At 43.5% G+C, this 25,389-nt stretch overlaps 1 protein-coding gene across 2 annotated transcripts; it reads left to right on the top strand.

Moving 5' to 3' along the window:
* Positions 1–947: 947 nt before the first annotated feature.
* Positions 948–25,387, top strand: rasal3 (RAS protein activator like 3). 2 transcript variants are annotated; one of them, XM_063202156.1, is made up of 19 exons: positions 948–1,831; positions 5,326–5,471; positions 6,443–6,533; positions 9,285–9,352; positions 9,745–9,827; positions 9,971–10,100; positions 10,331–10,429; positions 12,997–13,503; positions 15,399–15,554; positions 16,249–16,393; positions 16,791–16,935; positions 18,734–18,970; positions 19,686–19,887; positions 20,227–20,318; positions 21,079–21,367; positions 22,842–22,940; positions 24,208–24,389; positions 24,780–24,864; positions 25,215–25,387. In XM_063202156.1, exons 1-19 carry the CDS (start codon positions 1,117–1,119, stop codon positions 25,338–25,340), a joined length of 3,597 nt encoding a protein of 1,198 aa, XP_063058226.1. In that variant the 5' UTR covers positions 948–1,116; the 3' UTR covers positions 25,341–25,387. The 2 variants fall into 2 exon arrangements, with proteins under 2 accessions (XP_063058226.1, XP_063058219.1); XM_063202149.1 differs by having other exon boundaries at positions 5,323–5,471.
* The last annotated feature ends 2 nt before the right edge of the window (positions 25,388–25,389 follow it).

The following is a 25,389-nucleotide window of genomic DNA, read 5'->3' as shown; positions in this document are numbered from 1 at the left end:
TCACACACACACCCACACACACACACACACACACACACACACACACACACACACACACACACACACACACACGCACAAAGTCAGACACAGTCTCTCCCCCCCCCCTCTCCCACTTACTCACTCTCTCTCTCGCTCTCTCTCTCTCTCTTTCTCTCACACACACACATTGACAAAGGTGCTCAAAGTTTTCAAATGCAACGCAAATGGCCCTTGAAAACTGCCACCTGTGGTTCGGTAACAGATTACTTTCTAATTTTATCGACCCCATCAGTAATTTCACATGTACACATACCATGCAATGTTATAAAAGAGGAATAGAAAGCACTTATTGATTATTACCGGACCCTTTGCGTTCTTTTAGATCCATTCTTACATGCTTCTTACATACTTGATTGGATCACACATCAACCAACTTCCTGTGATGTTTTGTAAAACCACAGGTTGAGTCTTGAGAAAGTCGAGAGATTTGAGGATCTCTGTGGATTTGTAAGTTGACCCCATTTTAATAAAATAACAGCTATTATTAGTGTATTTATTATCAGTTATTATTAGTGTAGTAATAGTTGGGCCTATTATTAGTGTATTTATGAATAGTTATTACAAAAGCATATTTATTTCTGCTGAGGGACAGTGCTAAATCTGCTGACACTTCTCTGAAGTGAGTCATTTATAATGCACAACAGGAATCAAAAGCAGGAACAGAAATCGGTTGTATTAAACAACAACAAAGTGGAACTGTATCAACCTATGATAGAGAGATCAGAAAGTGCATGAAGAGAGACCTGAAGTTCTCAAAGGGCGTTGTAAACATACATGAAACCACACCACACCACATCACTGCGTGGGTACAGAAAAAAAAGAGAGCACGAGGGGAAGTAGGCATTAGAAAAAGGCTGTCAGTGTTGCACGTCTATCTCACAGCAGGAAGAAGAGACAGAAAAAAAGAGAGAGGAAAAAAACAAAACAACCAACAACCCTGCCAGTGAGAACTGCAGCTGCCTTCCTCTGCCTAGCGGTTGGTGAGTGAGTTGTTGATTTTCACCACCCTCTTTCAAGGTGTGATAGGAGCCATCTAACACCAAAGAGGGATTGCGGCGTTTAAAAAACGTTTTAGAGATGGGCACGAACGAGGAGGCTGAAGCAGAGCCCCGCTCTTCTCCTCCGCAGCAGCAGCAGCTAAAGAAAGAGGAAGAGGTGGAGAAAAGTGCAGCGGTGGCGGTGGAGAAAGACGCGCCAGTGAAGCAACAACCTGCTGCTGCCGTGTCAGCTCAGGAGGATGTGAACCTCCTCAACACGTACGTGTGGCACACGGGATCCAAGCCATCACCGCCCGCTGCCGCCACGGCCGACACCAACTCACAGAGGCCCTCTCCCCAGGGCGGAGGAGGAGGAGGTCAGCAGGGGAACAGCATGGAGAGAACCGAGAAGAGCACCTCCAACAAGTGGGGCAAGATGAACTGGCGCAAAGCCCACAGCGAGGACCACAATGCTGACAGAGCCGTGACCGGTGGAGGCGGGGGTGCCCGTGGTGAGGAGAAATCCAAGCAGGAGAAGCCGGCCGGGGGGCTGAAGAAGAACCCGTTTCGCAGGGCCCTGTCGGAGCCCCCCGGGTCCCTGTTGTCCACGATGCGGGGCATGTCGGGGCAAGGGGCCTCTGCGTCTTCTTCCACGACCACCACCACTGGTGGGGCCTCAGGTGAGGCGTCTGGTTCCAATGGACAGGATTCAGCGCAGAGGGGCAAGTTCATGAAGTACCTCCAGAACGTCTCTCGCAAGATCAAGAGGCCTCGACTGCAAAGCCGCCCCAGCCAGTCCCACATTGACCCCCATGGTGAGGAAGTTTTACTCTTGCACCTGTCTTGTGGGTGAGGATGCTTTATTGGTACACCGGTCTTGTTGGTTGTACAACTATGTTTCACTAGGCTACTACTGTATTATTTAGGTACAAGTACAAGTAGGCCTATGTAACAGTCTTCAACATGTTTTTTTCACTGCACCATTTACGGCAGTGATTCCCAACCAGGGGTACGTGTACCACTAGGGGTACGCGAGCACACCTCAGGGGGTACGCGAAAAAAAGTGATAATGACAACTGAATAGAGTATAGTCATACTGGGATAAAGGAATATATAGAGAGCATGAGAGGGGGTACTCATGGTACAACAAAAAGGCTTAGGGGGTACGCGAGTCAAAAAAGGTTGGGAAACACTGATTTACGGTTAGGGTTAGGGTCTGGCATTTACAATATTAGCTATATAATATGACTCGGGTTAGGGTTAAGTTACTAGGGTACATGTTAATATACATGTAGATACACCAATAACAGAAACTGTGTACGTAAGAGTTACCCTATCTATTTAATAAGTAAAAGGGATGAGATTCAACACGATTCAAAGGTGCATATAGCTACACAGCGGATCAAAGAGAGCTTTGTGATGCCCCATGATGAGTTGAAACTAAGTGGAAAAGACTGCCACCCTGTGGCCACATCTCAAAATGTTTATCATTACACTTAGACAAAAAAATGGTTAAAAAATACTATGTATTTTGTTGATATAGCCTACATATAATAGAACGAATTGTTTTTGAGCCTTTTTTTACTGAAAGCTGTCCTGATGCTGAGAAAGACTTTGAACCATTCACAAACTGCAGCAACTAGTTGAAGTTTAGGCACATCACTATTGTATTGCATGTTAAAACAGTGGACATACTTGGTCAAGGTTTCCCAACATTAAATAATCTAATTACACCAATTCACGTGCATAAAAACGCCACATAGAAAGCGATAGACAGAAAGAGAGAAGTAAGCAGCACAACAGGATGTGCTGTGCACAGAGCCGCCGGTAGCTTTCGCTGGGCCCAGGACAAAGTTATCTGAAAGGGCCCCCTACCCAATAAATGCAATGTACTGGGGGCAGAATTCTGGGCCGCCTATCTGCATGGGCCCGGGGAAAACATACCCCTTTGTCCCCCTATGTCGGTGGGCCTGGATGTGCATGTCAGGAAATAGAGTAGAGGAGAAAGCAGCGCTGACTGTTTGAAAGACAGATAACATCAAAACAACTGCACAGTCAGTGTGTTTGAATTCTGGAAACAGGAGTGGCTGTGTGTAGATAAAACCATCTGAACCATTGGTTTGAATGAAATGAATCAACAATGAACATGAGCAAATGATAAACATTCCTAACATCTTACCAGGGCTCTAAATTAACACCAGCCAACCGGCCAAATACAGGTGAAATTGTGGTTTGGCTGGTAGAAAAAACAACTTACTAGCCACTTTGAGAGTGTGCGCTTGGCTAGTACTCTACAAACCATTTTGGCTGTTGACCAAAAAAGTTAATTTAGAGCATCTTACTATCCAGAAGCAAGGGCCTGTAGGGAAAGTATACGATGAAGCATAAGAAATGATTTAGATAAACTGTAGGACTCAACGTTTAAATCCTGAAAATTGAGATGATTCAGGGTGTAAAAACTGTAGTAATGCAATGTAATCACTGTAAAACCACTCATACATATGACACACACACACACACACACACACACACACACACACACACACACACACACACACACACACACACACACACACACACACACACACACACACACACACACACACACACACACACACACACACACACACACATACACTCTTTCTCTCTCTCTCTCGCTCTCTCTCATAATTCTAGTGATGAAATAACTGTATCAAATTAACAGCACACATGTTCACTGCACCAGAATACATACAGTAGGCAAATGTTGCACAAGAAGCTGTCATCCGGTGTGTGTTTTTCGGTTGGGAGCTGACTCTGTGTCCTCTGAGGTTATAAAGGTTGTTGTACTTTCCATTAGGGGGTCATACTTGTCTTGAGTTAGGAGCTGAAACTTAAGTATTGTCTAGGAAGTGAAACCATCATCTGCAAAGAGTCTGTAAAATAGACCTATACAGCATGACAATTTTCATCTGTCGTTGATGATGAAGCTAAAAGGGCAAAAACATTTCTTTACTCACACGTTCTTTCTGGGCATAGTTTGGCCTTCTTTACTTTATAGATGGGACTTCTGTCTGCACACTTGGAAATAATATTTTGTCCTTTGTGAGGCATGTCACTAAATGATCAAAAATGCATCATATAGCACGCAAAACCATGGTGAACCCATGCAGAGTATTAAAAGAGTTATAAAGTGACAATGTAAAATTGAAAGAAAAATGTCTGCACACTTAAATCCCCTTGGTGTTCTTTTTATTTCTTTCAATTTTACACAGTGTTTGTTTGTTTGGCACCTTTTAATCAAGAGTGCGGTGGGATCCGGTTAAACACATAAAGTGACAATATGAAATGTGCAAGCTCTGCTAGAAATTGCAATGCAGTGATACAGAAGTTCCACTATTTAGCATAATATACATATACAGGGACAGGCTATCCTTCCATGGTCCCCTGGGCCAGACAACAAGAAAGCCCCCCTCAATGGGTGTTGCTACTTTCCAAAAATGTGTTTTAGGGACTCTATGTAAGTTGTTGGGGTTTTTGGGGATTTCTACCCTGAGAATGTTTGAAAATACATTTGTTAAAAGTGCTATTCTCAGTTAAAATAGCACTTTCACATTTAAAAAGTATAGTATTGTTTTTAACGCAATATGAGAATGGAGATACAGAGGCTTGGGCTTCAGGGCCCCCTTGGCTCTTGGGCCCCTGGGCCTGGTGCATACAGTATATTTCTGAATGTGGATAGAAGGTTATATACATATTCAACATAAAAGTAGCCAGTGGCGTGCACAAACATTTTGAGGGTCAAGTGCTCAAGGTGTGGTGGTGGGGGGGCATGTGTAACATCTGGCTGCCTTACTAGGCTATACACTGTAGGGGATTATTATCACACGCCTTTACTTGAGATGATCATATCAATATGGACCACAATGCATTATGAAAAAAAAACTTCTTTAAAAAAATACCTTTCAAAGGGGTATTTTTTGCTCAGTAGGGCAAAGGGGCAGGTGCTTCAGCACCACCTCGTCCCTATCTGTGCACACCTATGAGTAGCCTACATACAGTAGGCCTACGGTCATATATCGCATTTCTTTCTTTTTTGTGGTCTTTTTTTTACATTATTTATGATAGGACAGTGAAGGTGGTGACAGGAAGAGAGTGGGGAGAGAGAGACGGGGAAGGGCTGGCAAAGGACCCGGGCCGGGAATCGAACCCGGGTCAGCCGCATGGTAGACGAGTGCCCAACCGTCTGGCCACGGCAGGGCCATATATCGCATTTCTGAATGTGGATAGAGTTTGTAAACTATATGAAATGTGTTTTGTCTGCCAGCAGGTGGCGAGACGGGCTCTGTGGTGGATGCTGAGCCGGTGTCCCCAGAGGACCTGAGGTTGTCCTGGGTGCCCCCGCAGGACGTGCCCGTCTGGGACATCAACAGCTGCCTGCTGCAGGACGGACTCATCATCATCCGAGAGGACGAGGTAACAGAGGAACACACATCATGTGCACTAGGGGTGTAAATAATAATCGAAATGTATCGATATATCGCGATATAATCTGACGATGGAATGGAATCGCATCGTATCGTGGGGCATTCTTAAGTATCGAAAATAATCTAATCGTTGGCCCCTGCCAAATGCCCTAGCTCCATAACATAATAGAAGAGGAAAAGTAATTAAAAAAAAGTCTATTCAAATCGTATTGTTGAAAAAGAAGAAAAAATCCAACAACAAAGACTTTTTGTCAAATCGTATTGTATCGTATCGTGGGGCATTCTTAAGTATCGAAAATAATCGAATCGCATTGCATCGAAGATATCGATATTGAATTGTCATGGAGGCTGTGATTTACACCCCTAATGGACAAACACACACAAAACACACAAACGCGTGCACACACACATATATTTTCCCTTTGTCTGTGAGGACGTCCAACCTACTTCAATACACTCCAAGGAGATCAGAGTTCATTTGAGTCAGGCCTGGTACCTTTCCTGGACCTGTCCCGTCTCTCTCTCCCACTAACTTCCTGTCATCTCTTCGCTATCCTGTCTACATTCCCCCCTCCCCCCCAAAAAAATAAAAATAAAAATAAAAAAAACTGAAAAAGGAATGCCAAACTGTGGCCAGGATACACTACCATGCTACAGTTAACCACCACAACCTGTCATTATTTTTTTAATCGCCTAACAGCACTAACAACAAAATGACCGCGCAAACACTACTGTTCTCACAAACCTAATAAAAAAGTGTGCGCGCACACACACACACACACACACACACACACACACACACACACACACACACACACACACACACACACACACACACACACACACACACACACACACACACACACACACACACTACACTGGATGAAATACTGACATGCTGAGTGATTAAGTGTGCTTTATTGGTTATCCCATAGTAATTCCATTTCATTTCTTCTCCAGCCCCTCTTGCGAACGCGGAACCGAGCCAGCAGTCTCCTGTCTGGGGGCTCACTGAGTCTACAGAACCTCGCAGAGAGCCACACAAACCTAGGTGGGTACACACACACACACACACACACACACACACACACACACACACACACACACACACACACACACACACACACACACACACACACACACACACACACACACACACACACACACACATGCATGCACAGACACATGCGCACGCACGCGCACACACATGCTCACGCACGCACGCACGCACAGACACACACACACACGCGCGCACACACACACACAAACACACACACACACACACACACACACACACACACACACACACACACACACACACACACACACACACACACACACACACACACACACACACACACACACACACTCTTCCTGCTCTGTGTTTGTACTGTAAATACTGTTTGCGAGATGTCAATTGGATATCTCTCTGGTTTGGATTCATTTGGGTGTGTTGTGTATAAACAATAACTGAAGTTTTGGGAAGTTGTATTTCCGACATATAGCACAAAAAACTCACTTTATTTATTTTGTTTTGGAACTTGTTGTAATTCATACACTATGAGCCATGTCAGATTTGCTGCCGTTTGAAATATCCTGTTGTTTATGTTCAGGCTGTGGATATTGTACTAAACATCAAAAACACACGACCAACAGCCACCCACTTACTACAAAACATCCATTTCTGGGTGGTTGTAGAGGAAATGGCTGACGTGATTATACGTGCATGTCTCTGACTGTAAAATAATTTCCTCCTTCTGAGGTGGAGATTGCATCTCTCTGTCAGGGTGTTCCGGGGCTAAGCATACTGGCAAGTCACCATGCAAGTAACAGGCTGCTGCTCTGACTGGGCATACTTAACACACTAATCTGTCAAACTAGACCTAAACTTTTATGTTTTTTTTATTTTTATTTTAATTCAATCCAAATATTTTAAACTATGGGTTTCCGGCGTTGGATTGTTTGTGGGGGAGCATTGGGTAAGTGCTATAGAATTGGTCATCTTTTGTGGTGTGGTGAGTTCTTGTTGTGAATGTGATTATATCTTGTTGCGTGTGTTCTTTAACTTGTCACCATCATATGAACCGAGTGCCAGGGTTTATTTGAGGCAATGCTGATGCTTAATATTTTGAAAATTGCTAAGCATATGTGGAACTGGATTCTAGAGGATCTACAAAATCAAAGTGCTTCATGTGTGTTTTATTCCATTTGTTTGTGATTCATTAATGTCATAACTCAGCAGCATGTACAGTAGTTGTGTAAATGTGGACAGAAAATTCTGGTAAAAACTCTTGTCATCTTGTTAGAGTTATTCACGTTTAAAAAGTATGACACAAGGGCCGCTCTCGGCTTCCATATGGACATGATGTTAGAGGTTCATATGAAAGGTGTTTCAGGTGCGTCAACAGCAACAGGGAAAAACGTAAAAGCAGTTGCAGGTGAAACCGTGATTATGTGACTTATACCAGGGATTCCCAAACTTTACCATGACAAGGCCCACCATACATGGGTCGTGCCACACTGTTTCTGTGCACTGTGCACCCCCTTTCACAACCATAGTCTGCCTGTGTGTCAGTGACCCATTGGGATATACTGTATAAAATAACGATAATAATAGACATGTTCAGAGATGTAGCCTAATCAATTATTATAGCATAGTTCTTAACTGATAGGAATAGCTTATTTTTGTTTGTTTTGGTGTACATTAATTCCATTATATATTTTGTTTTGCGATACTTTTTCTTCCAACTTGGCGCGGACCCCCTCGCACCCCCTCTCGACGCTCCCAGGGGTCCCCAGCCCTCACTTTGAAAACCCTGCCATGACCTAATGGAGTAGAACACTTGACTTCTCTGAAGTTTGCAGTCGTTTAAAGTTTGCAGTCTTTTTAACTGGAACCCATCAGATTAACAACCACATCCTGTCTGATGGCTCTCAAAGCTTTTGTGGTTGAGTTGTCTCTAAACTGTTCACTACGCCAAAAACAAAACAGGAATCTGAAGTTCCTGATCAACACGGTTATTTTTTGCTGTGGTGTGTTGGGTGAGCTGTGCCTGACCAAATAAACAAAAGTCTGTGCGACGTTTACACTAAAGCATCAGGCCTGAATATTTTCAAAACACATTTCACACAGAGAACGGAAATGTACAAGGGAAATGACTTGCTTTTTCTTGATGGATTGTACTGTATGTCACTGACGTTTGTGTAATAGCTCACCCAGATCTTTCTCTTAGCATCTCCTTGTCATAGCAGTCAAAAGAAAGAATTAAGTCGTGAGCAAGCAAAGCTTACTGGAGCATGCCGATGTTTCATCTTAAATCGAAGGCCTCTTTTTTTGTGACCAAGTTTTTATTGAGTTAACACAAATGAAAAAAGACAAATATTCATTGCATTGTTGAAATCTAAGGCCTCTTCAGTTCAATTCTGGCCTGATGTTAGAGAACCCAGGGCCTGACATCAGAACAGAATTGAAGAGTCCATTTGAATGGCCGCTAGTCTAAGACATCTTCAACTACCAAAAAAGTCCAGTTGCTCAAAAACTTAACTGCTTTGACTACCGTCATGGATGAACCAGAACTTTCACAGTCAGCCTGACAATCTGCAGCACTGGACCGTGAACAAAAAAGACCCAGATTTTTTTGTGCACCTGTGCAATCTAAGAAAACACACAAAAAAACCCCACTAAAAACACCATTTATCCAATTAGGACTGTCAACCCACCGGGAAATGCCTTGTATGCCAGAATACCAGTTTAAAACTCTCTTTTTGGTTCCTTCTCTCTCTCTCCCCTCTCGTGTTCCAGAATGCACCCCGGATCATGTGACCCCCTCAACGACCAATCAGAAGAAGGGCCAAAATGTTGGAGTCAAGGTCAGCAGCACGCGCCCGCTAGATAAGCTCTGTTGTTGTTACCATAGATCTATGGTTGTTACCACCATAATGACCAGGGAAGCTGACAGGGGAGGACAAAAGGGTCAGCTGTCCTGGGCCCAGAGATGGGGCCCACAATTCGGTCTTCATTACATTGAATGTATTGAGTGCGGGGCCCTTTCTGATGGCTTTGTCCCGGTTCCAGCAGAAGCTGTCAGCGGCCCTGATAATGACCCCTTAATTTCCTGCTGTCCATGATGTTCATATCTATATCTCCACCCACCGCCAACATTTCTGCCTCAACATTTTTGTTTTGTTTCTGTGCCTTGTTCTTGTTTTTTTTCAATTATGGCTATCACTCCATCATCCATCTATCCTATCTCATCCTTCAGGGAATGATCATGCGCCGCATCCAGGCGACTGGTCTGCGAAAAAGCAACACACAATTGGACAGCGCTGGATTAACACGTAGCAAGTACGTATGCTGTACTGATGATCAAAACCCACAGTGGTCAACCATGACTATTCAATCAGAGCATCTAAAGACATTGCATTAAACGTTATCCTTATACTAATAATTCTAACAACACTAATGATACCAAACTTACTCCTCCACAGACAGTTAGGTTCTGCAGAGTCTCTGTCAGTGCCTGTGACTGCGGCGGAGAATCTGGACCTGAGTGCGGACCAGAGCACTATCATCAGACCCGTCCACAGCTCCATCCTGGGGGAGAAGTACTGCTTCGAGGTACCCGATAAAACCTATAAGAGGTTTCATAGTCCTACTGTACATGTCAAATTCATACCGGTCTGATTTTGTCATAATGTCCTTGTTGTCTATGTGTTTGACATTACAGTTAGTGTCTCGTAATTTCTGTGTGACTTGGTTAGGGGCTGACTGCATATTAAGTGGGCCTAACCTAACCTTTATTTGCATGAAAGTCAAACCTTCACAAAAAACCATGGTCTGCCCTCTAGGTCATCAACTCGGAAAACAACCACTGCTTCGGGTGCAGCTCAGCAGCCGAGAGAGACAGATGGATTGAGAACTTGCGACGCACGGTCCAGCCAAACAAGGTATAGTGCCCTTCCTTACAATTCTCCATTGGTAATTCTGTGTACAATGTTCCCATGCACACAGAACCAAAGATTACGTCTTCCTCTAAACACATCCTTATCAATTAGGGCTGTAACAATATTGTATCGAACCGAGAAATTGTGATACGCAGAGTCATGATACTGTATCGTGGTGCAAGAAGGCAGTATCATGATACGCCCTTTCAAAGTTCTGTTACCCTTCTGTTCAGAAAACAAAAACAAAAAGCAAATTAATTAAGTTTAAAAGATACATTGGTAACACTTCCCAATAAGGGGCCATAATTAACAGTAAAGTAGCTACAACCTAATACTTAAGTAAGGGTTAATAATCATTACTTAGTGCCACATTAGACACATATTAATTGTTAAAGCGATGGTTCGGAGTAGAATCACCCTAATGCCATTTGAACCGTGACACCCATCCACCTTTACACCCGAAGTGTTTTCTGCCGCAGGCTTACATCAACAGAGTTGCCGTGTTATTCGATGTTTATTCCGGATAGCTTGACTCAAGCGCATATGGATACTGGGCACCGTCTCCAAACTTTCCCCACAAAAATAACATGTCATGACACCAAACTTCTACAGTATAACAAATGTGGTTTGTACTCACAAAAAGATGAATTTGAAACTTTGTACATAGTCCAGGAGTTTATTAGTAACAACACACGAGACGATTAGCTTTTCTGCTGCTAAACATCCGTCGACGTCACTTCCTCCAGCTGGGACTGTCCACTTATTGTAAGGTTTGTGTTTTAGTCCACAGCCAGGATATATGCACGAGTGTGGCATCGTAAACGTGGTAAAAATTTAAATCCGAAGTGGTTAATTTCTAGTTGTAGCGCAAGCTATCTTTTTGAGTTTTCCGCCTTCCGGACTCACGTGTATTTGTTTCCATCAACAAAGTCCCAGCTGGAGGAAGTGACGTCGACGGATGTTTAGCAGCAGAAAAGCTAATCGTCTCGTGTGTTGTTAGTAATAAACTCCTGGACTATGTACAAAGTTTCAAATTCATCTTTTTGTGAGTACAAACCACATTTGTTATACTGTAGAAGTTTGGTGTCATGACATGTTATTTTTGTGGGGAAAGTTTGGAGACGGTGCCCAGTATCCATATGCGCTTGAGTCAAGCTATCCGGAATAAACATCGAATAACACGGCAACTCTGTTGATGTAAGCCTGCGGCAGAAAACACTTCGGGTGTAAAGGTGGATGGGTGTCACGGTTCAAATGGCATTAGGGTGATTCTACTCCGAACCATCGCTTTAAGTAGCTATCAGGTCATACTTAACTAAGGACCAAAACTTACTTAATACAAAAGTAAGGCATAACTAATGGTTAATTAATACATAAATATTGGGGTTTGGGACCCTTATATTAGAGTTGGCTGAAGATAACTAATGGTTAATTAATATATAGATATTGGTGTTTGGGACCCTTATATTAGAGTTGGCTGCGGATAACTGATGGTTAATTAATCGATAGACATTGGTGTTTGGGACCCTTATGATAGAGTTGGCTGAGCATACCTAATAGTTAAGTAATTAATCTACTCTGACATCTAGTTTTCACTCGTTCAAATCACTGTCATAGTGGCAACCAGGGGCGTAGGCAGAAATAATAAAACAGGTGGGCCCAGGAAAAATCGGACGGGCCCAACCCAAAAGCGTGTAGGTAGATATTATAAAACCGCGCTCAAAATGATACTTTGAAATTGAAATCACAGAAATCACAGAAGATTAACCAGACTTTTGACAAAATGATTAATAATCACTCATTACTATGCCATTCATTATGGCAAAAGTTGACTGTCAAGTGTGAATGGGGAGGGCCTGGATGTCAAGTGGGCGCGCCCAGGCCCACCCAGGCCCACCCTTGGCTACGCCTATGGTGGCAACAGGAGCCATTATATAGCAAGGATTGGACGTACACTTCTCAATAATGATGGGATGATGAGATGTAATTTTTTCATATACCACTTATTAGTTTTAATGGTAAAAACCCTACAATAAATGCAGAACATTGTGAAGAGTAATAGTGTTGAAGCGAAACTAAACCATTCCTTTGTGATAATTAAGTTAATGTTTGAGAATATTAGCTCCAAGAAGTGCAGTGCATGATGGGTACGCAATCTACAGACAACAATACTTCGGTATTATTTATTCATTAGATATGCCTTGCTTTTGTATTAAGTGTTAATTTAGGTCCTTAGTCAAGTATGACCTAATAGCTACTTAACTATTAACTGTACCCTTACTTATCTATTAGTTAAATATATATATGCTATGAACCATGCTCAACATATGCATTAATAACAATTAATATGTGTCTAATGTGGCATTAAGTAATGATTATTAACCCTTACTTAAGTATTAGGTTGTAGCTACTTTACTGTTAATTATGGCCCCTTAATTGAAAGTGTTACCGATACATTTCGAAACTCGTTGGGTGTATCGAACTGTAGGACAGAAATCATGTTGCGAACCGAATCGTGAGTTGAGTGTATCGTTACAGACCTATTATCAATTGATTTTTTTCTTCTCCAGGACAACTGTGAACGTACGGAGCACTCTCTCAGCTTGTGGGTAACGGAGGGCAAAGCCCTGCCTCCAAAGCGGCGCTACTACTGCGAGCTGCACCTGGACGGCACCTTGTTCGCTCGCACCACGAGCCGCGACGTGGGCAAGCCCACCACCCCGCAGTCCACGCAGACTAGCGACGGCGGCGGTGCCACCTCGGGGCTGGCGCCACCCGGCGGACAGATCTTCTGGGGCGAACTGTTTGAGCTGGACAACCTCCCTCCCGTCGCTAAAGTCACCCTGCACCTGTTCCGCGACGAGGACGCCAAGAAGAAGCGGCACTCCAGAGACGAGTCCTACCTGTACCCGCTGGGCAGCGTGACCTTGCCCCTGGCTGACATCCAGGGTCGTGCCTTCCAGGAGAAGTGGTATCCCATCATCCCCTTCAAACCGCCCTCTGGCTCTGGGAACGGCAAGGACCAGCTGGGGCCCCAAGCATCCTTGAGAATCAAGGCCCGCTTCCAGAACCTACAGGTAGGGCTGGGCGATATGACTGTAGCCCCTTGCTGCACGTCGTACCTCCTGTGGCACGCTGTAATAGACATTGAACATTAACTACTATAGTACTACACTACTATGACAGTGCGCAGGGCCTTTAGTAATACATTACAGCTTGGTCATTGCCATTCGGGTAACAGCTAATTTATAATGCTTTGTTTTAAGGGGATATTAAATCGTGAATCGTAAAATCGAGTACAAGATCGTCTCGAATCAGTCAAAATGGAGAAATCATATAGATTGTCTTGCAGTGAGGATGTTTACTATCAGGATCAGAGTGATGTCTACTTACTTAGTGTTCTTGTCTTCACTTTTATTCTTTACATTATTGCATTCCAATTGTGCACTTTATGAGAGTGTCATCAGTATGTTTATATTTAATAAATTGCTAATTATATAAAAATTATGAAATTAATAGTGGTGGGCCGTTATCGGCGTTAACGTGCTGCAATAATGTGAGACTCTTGTCGCGCGACAAAGAAAATATTGCACGTTAATCTATTTTCAAAATATGGATTTGAGGTTTGGGGATGCGCGTCACCATAGCGTTCGATTGACAGACGCTTTCAGACTGCCCTCCAGTCGCTTCGCCTCTCCAGCTGTTGCTCAGCAGACCTACTAAATATGAACTGTGTTTGCATGCTGTAAACATTAATCTCTCTGCCGTGGTAGGTGTTGTTTTAGTGCTTTTTCATAAGTGGTAGACAAGAGAGACGTTATTGTTTGAGGTGAAGCAGACATTGTGTAGCCTACCAGCCCGACATAGCCTACATTTCCTCACGCATTGCATGGAACACAAACAACAGTCCTGTTCCAGAAATCTTGCCTGTGCCATAATTGCAAAACATTCCGTTTGATATACATTTTGAAGATTGTCAAACTGAAACTGTCAATATCTACTGTCGCTGAATGTTTGTGTTATGATCGCGCATTTGCCACTCATGTTTGTCAGACAGTATTCTAATACACCTCGCGGTTGTTGCGCGTGATAAAGCCAATCTCGCGGTCGTCGCGCTTTTTTTTTTTGCAAACTGAATTCATTTGGAGTTGTAACTCCGCTGGCATTCTAACGCAGAGAACAACTGTCAGGTTTAGGCCAAATCGATGTGGGCCAGTGCTTTAGGGTCTAGAACTAGCTCTAGAAATCTAGTAGCCTGGCTCTGACTTTGCTGTACCTACTGCGCAGCTCCTCCCTCTCTGAAAGAGCCGCTGCCCTTTTTACAGTCAGTGGCAGATTCATTCTCTCTCTCTCTCTATCTCTCTCTCTCTCTCTCTCTCTCTCTCTCTCTCTCTCTCTCTCTCTCTCTCTCTCTGCCCATTAGAAATCCTGAATTGTTTGTCATTTTGTTTAAATAGTCTAAATGTTTGATATAGATTTATCTGTATTTGCCTCTACAATGTATAGCAATGTTCATTTTGAAATGTCAGTATATTATGACTGTAAATGCTTCCTAACATACTCGAAACACTTTTCAAATATTGCTTTTTTTTCATCGCCAAATATCAACCATTTCTTTGATGATGAGATGCATTTTGGAAAAAAGAGATGAGCTCTGGTCTAATGTGCCATCTTAAGAAACCCCCCTAGGTTTTTTTTCGTCATTATTTCGCTAGCGTGCCTATTCTGAATGAGCCATTTTGATATAGATTAATCTAGATTAATCTAGATTAATTTCATAATTACAGTGAGATTAATCTAGATTAAAAAAATTAATCTATGCCCACCCCTAGAAATTAATGAAATTATATAAAATGCCTGGGTTTTTTTTATTGCTTTTATTTTTTCGATGGAAAATTGTGATGGAAAAAAAAATCGGAATCGAGATTTTATGTAAAATCTCGCCCACCCCTACGCCCTACTGTACCTACAGGTGCTGCCCATCGAGAGGTACAAGGAGTTTGCGGAGCACCTCACCCTGAACTATCTGGACATGTGCGGCAGCCTGGAGCCCCTGCTGAATGTGAGGGACAAGGAGGAGCTGGCTGGGGCGTTGGTGCACGTACTTCAGAGCATCGGGAAGGCTAAGGTAAGTCATACATGATGTGTAGAAGAAGGACTATTCAAAAAGTACTGATGTAAGCAATTGCAATTCTTCTTCGAGACAGAATTTGTTTGGCGTGTCACACATCTTTCCAAGACTGCTCTTCACTCCTGCTGGATGTCAGGAATACAGGGAATGGTGAATTGTTGAAAGATGAATGATAATCTTCACAGTTGCAGACCTAAAAGTAGGGCTCTGCTTGCCTGATTATCATTATATTAGACTTCGCGATTCGATCTGAAGCAACGCCGCCGAAGGTGTTGCGTCACTTGAGGCGCATTCAGGCCGACTGAGAACCGTGCTGGAGCCCGTTCCCGCACCTAATCGTGAACCGACCGTCGTGTTCACGCCACAGATATTTGCGTTCGCGAACCGGAAAATTGGTTCGCAATGCGAACCGCAAAATACTAGGTTTTTCTCTGCGAACCGTGACGACAGCGTGGTCGTCAGCAGGTTCATCCGGGTAACACTGTCACGTGCGGAAAAAGTTCAGAGCCCGGTATGAACACGGGCGGTTCGCAGATAAGCACTTTAGTGCCGAACGTAACTGGTGCGAGCACCGACACCGGCTCCGTTCTGGTCGGCCTGAAAGCCATATAGGCCTAGGAGGGCACAGCCTGGCTAGGGCTCTGCCACAAATTGACTTCAATGGTGTTGACTTAAAGACTTTCTTCTTTAGGATTTTCTAATTGATCTCGGAAGTGCAGAAGTCCAGCGTCTGGGTGAGAAAGAGGCTCTAATATTCCGCGAGAACACCCTGGCGACCAAGGCCATCGATGAGTACATGAAGCTCGTGGGCCAAAAGTTCCTCATTGACACATTAAGTAAGTGATCTTCCACACATGGTCAGGTCTACTGTGCTAATTCAACACTTATACTGGGTGACCAAATGCACACTGTTGCATTGTTACATTTGATGCTCTAATTTAGTGGTTCTCAACATTTTTTGAGCAAATAACCCCTTAACCTCATCATAAGCTTCCCAACGCCCCCCTTGACCTCATCATGAGCTATTAGCCTACCAATGCCCCCCTTAGTAGTAAAAAATAAAATAGACTAAAGCAACTCAATTGCAACTAACCCATTCATTTCTTTGTGTGATCAAGTCTGACATGAACTGAACTCTATTCTTTAGCACATGAATGATATTTACGATGATACTGTGCTATATCAATATTTTTGATTGATTGATTGATTTATAATACCAATGTCCTTCTGTAGGAGACTTCACAGCTCAGCTGTACGAGTCGGCCGAGAGCTGCGAGGTGGACCCACGGAAATGCCCGTCGTCCGATCTGGCCAACAATCAGAGACACCTACGACACTGCTGCGAGAGGGTGGTACAGAGGATTACGGAGATGCACAGGTCAGAGGACCTTATATAACATGGCTCTACCGTTTGTAAACAATCCCTGGCTGCGCGACCCTGGCTGCACACTGTTCAACCTCTGATTGTTGGAAACTGCTGTCAGTCAAAAAATGAGCTGACACGGTTGGCTGCTTAGCATCTTGCCCCTCCTCACAACAGGAATGTTTGTAAACGAAAGGTTATGTATACACTACTACTAGAAATACACTAAGTAGACATATGTGAACATTGTGTGCATTTACCACAGGTAGTGATGCAGAAGTGAGGGACCTGCCACATTCACCAGTTCAATATGTGTAGATTATTCTAATTCAGGCAGAATTCTAATTCATGTTAATCAGAGAGTCTAGCTATAAGTAACTGGGTAACTTCTTTGAGATGTTCTCTAAAAGAAGACGTCCACTTGCTTATATATGGATTTTTGTTGTGTTGTTAGGAGGGGCAAGACACTGGCAGCCAACAATGTGAGCTATTTTTTTGACTGACAGGTTGGGTTGAGTTGAGTTGTGCGCAGCCAGGTTCGCGCAGCCAGGGGGAAAAAAAATTTGAGAACCCACGTATGGGTAAATTGTTTGGAACCAATTCAGTTATGCGAGTGACACAGGAGTGTTGTGGCGCACTGTGCTGATGTACTCATGTCATACAAGGCCAGTGGCCTACAGGGACCAAGGCTCAAGTTCGGCCAGGGTCGTATCCCAACCTTACCCCCTTCCCTCTCTTTTTCTCTCTTCCAATGGTTTTGCAGTCTCAATCTTCACTATATCCTGTCATAAGAAAGGCTGGGAAAAGTACAACATAGGTCCTCTCTCTCCAGAGTCAAATACCTCTTATTCCCACATCAGAATCAGAAATGAAGAATTCAGACAGAAGAGCAGATTGTACAAAGGGGAGTAGATTTGCCCCACCGGAACTGAAACCCAGGAGGCTCGTTTATCATGCGTTCATAAGCACAGAAGGGTGCGTGCGATCATTCCTGAGCAAATGTGGGATTTACGACCCTGCACTTGATTCAGAAATGTGCCCAAATATACAAACTCCTCGTGTGAGTGGAAGAAACATGAAATTGAAAATAATATTGACCGCACAGTATACTGTTTGATTTGCATTGCAATTGAACGTGTCTGTATGCTATCGGACAGTGTTTACGTCTGTGTGTTTCCTTCTTTTATTTATTTTGAAGCTGTTCGTCTCTTCTTCTGTTTTGTTCCAACCAATTCAATTTGTCCAAAGAGCTTTAATGCAAGGAACTACACTTCTTCAGCTTCATAGATATTTCATTCCTCATCCAAGAACCAAACATCTACTGTATCTATCATGCTCAAGAAGAAGTTCAATTTTGTCCAACTAAAACTCTTTGACCAGGATGAATGAGAATTTTCACCCAAAATATTTCCTCTCTCTCTCGTCCTCTCCCTTGTCTTTTCATCTCACAGCTCGTTCCCTTGTTCAAGAAGTTCAATTGCATCCAACTAAAACTCTTTCCAACTAAAGTAAACTAAACTAAAAATATTTGAAGAGTTTATTGCAAAATTCCATTTTGTAGAATGTTGGGAAATTTACATTTTTGTATTGGGCATTCCATTGCATTGCATTGCAAAATGCATTTTATATAGGTTGAAAAAGTATGTTCTCAAAATATTTGAATGCCAAGAATTTACACATAGGTGATAGAACCTCTGAACAGTCATTTTCAATAATTAAATGCAAAAGTCAAATACGGTGGATACACTGTTTTGCAAATAAACTCTTCATTTCCTCTCTCTCTTGTCCTCTCCCTTGTCTTTCCATCTAACAGCTCGTTCCCAGTGGAGCTGAATGAAATCTTTTCCAACTGGGTGGAGGAGTGCCGGGGGCAGGGCCGCCCCGAGATTGGCCAGCGCCTCATCTCCGCCTCGCTCTTCCTGCGCTTCCTGTGTCCCGCCATCCTCAGCCCCTCCCTCTTCGGCCTCATCCAGCCGTACCCGGAGGGCCCCACCCAGCGCACGCTCACGCTCACCGCCAAAGTCGTCCAGAACCTGGCCAACTTCACCTCGTAAATACATTACATCTGATTTTTTACATTACAACATTATATTACATTACATTACGCTTAGCTGACGTGAGTTATTTACAGGGTATTACAGTGTTGGAGCAATGTGGGGTTAGGTGCCTTGCTCAAGGGCACTTCAGTCATGGATGGAGGTGCAGGGACAGCTCAGGGTGGGATATGAACCCACAACCCTCTGATCTGAAGACCAGCTCCCTAAACCATTACATCCTATTTTTAACTCTTGAAGACCTGGCCCAGTTGTAAATTTGCTGTTACCAGACTGGCAACGAAGAAGTTGCAATGTCTTATTAAAGACATTTAATGTACTCCATTGTGCTGTAGTATTATAGTAGTAAAAGAGTAATGTCTGAGCTGCGTCAATCTCATTCTACGTATAGTTTATGTAGGTTTACAATTCATAACATTGCACATGTGTACAGTGACAATCAAAGGTTTTTCTATTGTAACTCTATTCTATTTTAGACATACATTCAGCGACCAAAGTATTTGAGACATGTGTACATGTACATGTCTTCAATTTTGTTTTTGAGGACTATTTGAGGCTATTTTCAGTTTACATTGCACATGTGTGAAGTGACTGATGATAAAAGGCTTCTCTTCCATTTTAGACAAGTATTTAGCAGTGAAGGACTTAGGACACTACAATGTCTTACATATGTACTTACTGTATCATGTGTCTTCGTTTGCTTCTGTGTAGATTTGGAGAGAAGGAGGAGTACATGCTCTTCATGAACGACTTCCTGGAGCAGCACTGGGAGCGCATGAAGGACTTCCTGCAGATGGTGTCCAACCCGGACAGCGAGCTGGACATGGCACGCTTCGACGGCTACGTGGACCTGCCCCTGCGGCTGGCCGTGCTGCACGGCCTGCTGGTGGACATTATCAGAGTCATGAAACAGGTAAGATATACACTCTAAACCTGAATAAGTTAGCAGTACTCAAAAAATTGACGTACCGGTAATAAATTACCAAAAAAATGTAAGTTGATGAAATTAAAAGTTACAATTTCCAGAATTTACTTGTACTCAAACCTTTTTATGTCTTACTATAGTAATACCTGAAAATCCCACATTTAAATTTACTGTGACACTGATTACTCATGGGCACTCAGATGTAGGTACTAGATCAGTTGGGCTCGATAAGATGATTGATGTGGTACATTATAATCCATTTTCCTTTAGCTGAAAGTCAAACTCTATAAAAGCCAGGTCTTCCTCCATGACATGTTTGCTCTATAGGACACCATTGACCACTTGGAGCCCCTCCCTTCGATCCTCAACCAGATCACTGACCACCTGGGCCCGAACGCTCCTCGGATCACTGTAAATAGGTATGACTAATCACTACGCCGCTGAATAATGAACAACAGACTTATTCAACACTTGGCGAGTACGACCAACACCTTGAGTGTTAAATTTGACTCAAAGTGTTGAAAAGACAATGCAAGGACTTCCACTACTGCAGCAGTTAAAACAGTGTCGTTCTTCCCACAGCAATGAGCAATACCTAAGATTTGAGCAATACCTAAGATTTAATATTGCAGTATTGGGTTTGAACCTCACATCCATCACAATCTTCACTTATTTTTTTGCATTTGCATCATTATTAACATTATACAATTTTTCTTTACCCACTGTACCACATGACTGTTTTGATGCTTACAGTGTATATGTTTGTACTTGTGTGGTCTTGCTGTAGTATCGTTTAATTATACAGCCTGCTAAACTACACAATGCCATCAAAACTCTTTAACCCCTTAAGACACAGCATTATAAATTAGCTGTTACCAAAATGGCAATGACCAAGTCGTAATGTGTTACTAAAGGCCCAGTGCCCCGTCATAGTAGTGTAGTACTAAAGTAGTTAACTTCAATGCCTTTTACAGCGTGCCACAGGAGGTACGGCGTGCATTAAGGGGCTACAACTTGAAAATAAAATGGCATGTGTATAATGCTGCTGCAACTCTTCTCCCCTTCTACACTTTCTCCCACAGTGTTGAGAAATCAAAGCCTGTGTACGTCTTTAAATCTTGAAATAAAGGGGATGTGTATAATGCTGCTTTGTTTTTTTCTGACACCTTCTCCCCACAGCGTTGAGATATCAAAGCCTGTGTACGTGCCCCCAAAGGATCTGAGCAAGTACAGCCCCCACCACAACTCCATGCAGCAACTGAGCGACGCGGCCAAGCAGCAGCCCCCCGGCTCAGACCGGCCCCGGAGAGGGGTGGCCCGGACCAGAAGCGTCCCCAGCAGGCCGCACGCCATGCACAAGCAGCCCAAGAGGCAGGCCAGCAGCGAGAGCCTCAACGTGGACAAGATAGCCCCCCAAAACTCCCAGCAGCAGCAGCAACAGCAACTGAAGATCTCACACCCTGAAACAGTGAGTTCATATTAAGTGTCCTGACATGGGGATGCGGTGGCTCAATTAGCTAAAATCCTTAATCAATCACTAATTAGTCAAACGATTACAGCAGCAACCCGGGTTCGATTCCAGGCCCAAGGTACTTTGCCAATCCTTCCCCACCTCTCTCTCCCTCTTCCTTCCTGACACACTTTCAAACTGTCCTATCAAATAAAGACAGGAATGCCCAAAAAATACTGGTATCTTTCAGTGCTCTGACAAGTTCAGACCCTTCGATGCAGTGTTCAGATAATGTCGGTGGGGGGCAGCAATTGAAGATTTTCAGAAAAGTTGGGGTGGGGGACATGTCTCCTAGCCACACTCTCACCACTAGGGCATTGTGCATTTCCGCTCAGGGGTGCATTTCTCAAAACCAAAGTCGCTTACTACATTAGCTACTTTGTTGTTTTCAATGCATTTTCCCATTGGCAACTACAGAAGTTGCTAGCAGGGTAACAACAACTTCTCTTTTGAGAAATGCACCCCAGTTTTGTGGAGCAAGGCGGAACCCATTCATTTGGCCAAAGTCAGGTAGCCAGGCCGTTCCCTCCTAGTGATGCAACACCTTCAGCGTTGCTACTGGTCAGGTTAAGAGCAATGCAAGTACTTGGTTTGCTAATGGTTGTTTGCTTCCCAACAAAGTGGGAAGAGTTCCCGATTTTTCAGGAACTCCTCCCACTTTGTTGGGAAGCAAACAACCACTAGCAAACCAAGTTAAGCGGGTCAACCATGCCGTTTGGGAAATGCTAATTGTCATGCTCTTGGTCAGACCAAGTCTCAAAGAGAGTCGATGATAATCAAGCTAAAAGTCAGGTTGCATGCCTCCACCCACGTTCACACTGTCTTGTTGCTCACAAACCAGTCATCAGTGTTGCGAAGGACTCTGATTATGAAACCAGAAGCGGTTTGCAATTCATTACATACATGCAATACAAAACATCAGTGGTTCTCCACCTTTTTTGAACCGCCCCCTTGAACTCATCTTAAGCCTCCCAATGCCCCCTTGACTTCATCATGGGCCTGCCCACGTCCCATTAGTATTAAAAAAATTAAATAGACTAACCCCCCCCCCCCCCCCACACACACACACACACACACACACACACACTGCTGTAACCTTCTTAACGCCCCCATAAGGCTCCCTAACATCCCTGGGGGGGTTGTAGGGTCCCTGTTGAGGAACAGTTTCATAGAAGAATGCTTAGGTATCTGAACAGCCTATTACACTAAAACGTATAATGATTATGATGATGATGATGCTGCTAATGATGACGACCATAATAATAATAATATACTCTTTGTCTGGAGAAGAAGGCTTGCGCTGCTATGCGTGGGTCTCTGCCCTCATGTTTTTAAATTTAATAGCCATGTTTCAAAATAGGCTTTTTAATATTTTTGCACAAGAAGAGTGCCTTGGACTCCTTTTTTGATAAGATACTCTTTGTCTTTTCAGCCCAGCAAAGTACATAATCCTAATCCCGTGCCCTGGATCAAGGAACAAGGAACGTATCAGATCCCGGCAGAACACGAACAGATCAACCTGCTGGACAAGGTAATGTAAGCGCCAGTTGGGACAAGGCCTAAAACGTGTCATACTGTAGATCAGTGATTCTCAAAGTGTGGTCCGGGGACCACTGGTGGTCAGCGACAGAGCTCAGGTGGTCCGAAAGGGGATTTCTTCTTTTCCAAGACAAGCTAGCAGAAGGCTTTGTAGAAAAGAGAGATATCCTCCGCGCTCCTGCACTTCACAATCTGGTGCGTCTCGGGAAAGTACTTGGTGCAGGGGAAGAGAATCACCGGAGCATCCTCAGATGTGGAAATTAACTTGTTTTATTGGGCAAGCGCCAAGACTAACGTTTCGACGTTCACACGTCATCTTCAGAGTCTTGGCACTTGCCAAGTTAATTTCCACATCTGAAGATGCTCCGGTGATTCCTTTCTTCCCCTAGCAGAAGTTTGTATATTTGTATATTTGTAACATTATTACAAAGTCAAACATGTCTGAGGTCATATTTTCACCACAATAAGACAGACTTGTAAATGTGAATAAAAAGTAAGTGATCTGCATCAAAATGAACAGTGTCGAATTAGCACTCGTCAACTGTCAATTCAGTTGACAGGTGGTGCCTGAACATTTTTGGGGGAACAAAGTGGTCCTTGATCTGAAAAAGTTTGAGAATCACTGCTGTAGATGTCTGTGAAGACATTCATCCAGCTCATCTGTCAATAGAGTGTAGTTGTAGGCAACTCCAATTCCAGATGGAACTTGGAATGAAGCATGGTTAGCTTGCCAAAATTATCTCTTGAACACCATGAGTTCCACCCACCATGCTACCTAGGCCCATGTTTCAACATCTGCCTTGCAACCGCTGATACTTCTGTTTTTTGGTCCACATTTCTTACACATGCAATGTGGTCGCCGGTGTTGAAACACAACTTTGCTTTGACAACGCCCCTACCACCACTCAGAATGCTGCTCAGAGTGCTGCTGAGTTATCTGTTGTCTCTCTTGTCGGCATACTTTGACTTTGCAGATGTGTCTTTATACTGTAGAATACCGGTAGTAGTTTTGTAATTTTACATTATTTATACGTTTATACTTTGCGCTATGTGTGCAGTGCACCTTGAAGGGAGGCTTAACTGTAAATGTCATTGTACGATGACATTGGGTTTTTGTTCGGTTCTATTCTAATCTATTCTATTCTATTTCATTCTATTCTACATGTCCTATTGTACTATTGTATTGTATTGCATTCTATTCTACATGTCGTTTCGTACTACTCTTCATATCCATGCTTGTCTGTGTTGTCTGCACACAGGAGCTGACGGACCTGCGTCTCGGCGTGGAGCAAGTGACGGAGCGAGAGCTGGAGATGGCTAAACGCCTGGAGGACTTCATCGTCCAGAGCCAGGACCAGAACGCCCAGCTGCAGGCGGAGGTCAACGACCTGCGGAGCCTCTTGGCGACGCGTGAGGAGCAGCTCGCTAGTGCCACCTTCAGGTGAAGAAAGGATACAACTAAATTATTTTTATTTTTAACCCTTTCATGCAGATAATCTATTATAAGTCTGTTTTTACCAAAATGCCATTGACCAACTCTTAATCTGTTACTTGCTGTACTGTTCTTACAGTAATGGCATAGCAGTTATTATGGTCAAGTTAGCTTTTTCAGCAAACAGTAGGTCGGATTGTTGGTGATCCCATTGCACCAAAGGACTACCTGACAAGTACCTCAGCTATATGACTATTATCTTACATGATTATCATCTTACTAACATGCCGCTGCTCTGACTCTATGTGTGTGTGTGTGTGTGTGTGTGTGTGTGTGTGTGTGTGTGTGTCTGTCTGTCTCTGTGTGTGTCTGTGTGTGTGTCTGTGTGCGTGCATGTAGGCTCGGCGTTATAGAGGAGGAGAGGGAGGAGGACGAAAGGAAATTAAGTATTGCGATGGCAGCGGCTGAACGAATGAATGTCTTGGTAAGAAAAATTTGAGAGAGGGAGGGTCTCCTTATACTTCATATATGGGTCAAAGATGTTTTTGGGGCTCAGACGTTAGGTGTCGCAATGGCATCTAATGCCCATAAATGAATTAGTAATTAGTGGTTGGTATACTGCAATGAATATGCTTCTTGGATAGTCCACTAAAAACAAACAAACAAACAAACAAACAAATCCATACAATAGTAGCACTGCCTGTCGTTGTGCCACCCTGATATGCATCACTAACCCATACAAGTACTGACAGAAAATACTGGCCTATTCATCAGTAATGTGTGTTGGTAAATGCATATACTGTAATGTGTGTTGGTAAATGCATGTATTCACAGGAGGAACAGTTTGCAGGCCTGCTGCAAAACGTGCATCAGATTAAAGGACCAAACTCGGAGAATGTGAATAATGCACTCCACTGTGGCATGGCAGAGGCAGAACAGCCTCCAATGGACATCAACTGATTTCAGCGGTGGCCCCTGGACTGGCTTCAACATTAAAACAAACAATGCA

The sequence above is a fragment of the Engraulis encrasicolus genome, chromosome 1 (assembly GCF_034702125.1).
Source record: "Engraulis encrasicolus isolate BLACKSEA-1 chromosome 1, IST_EnEncr_1.0, whole genome shotgun sequence".
Lineage (NCBI taxonomy): Eukaryota > Metazoa > Chordata > Actinopteri > Clupeiformes > Engraulidae > Engraulis > Engraulis encrasicolus.
The sequence above is the reverse complement of the archived record's forward strand: the minus strand, read 5'-3'. Positions and strand labels throughout refer to the sequence as shown.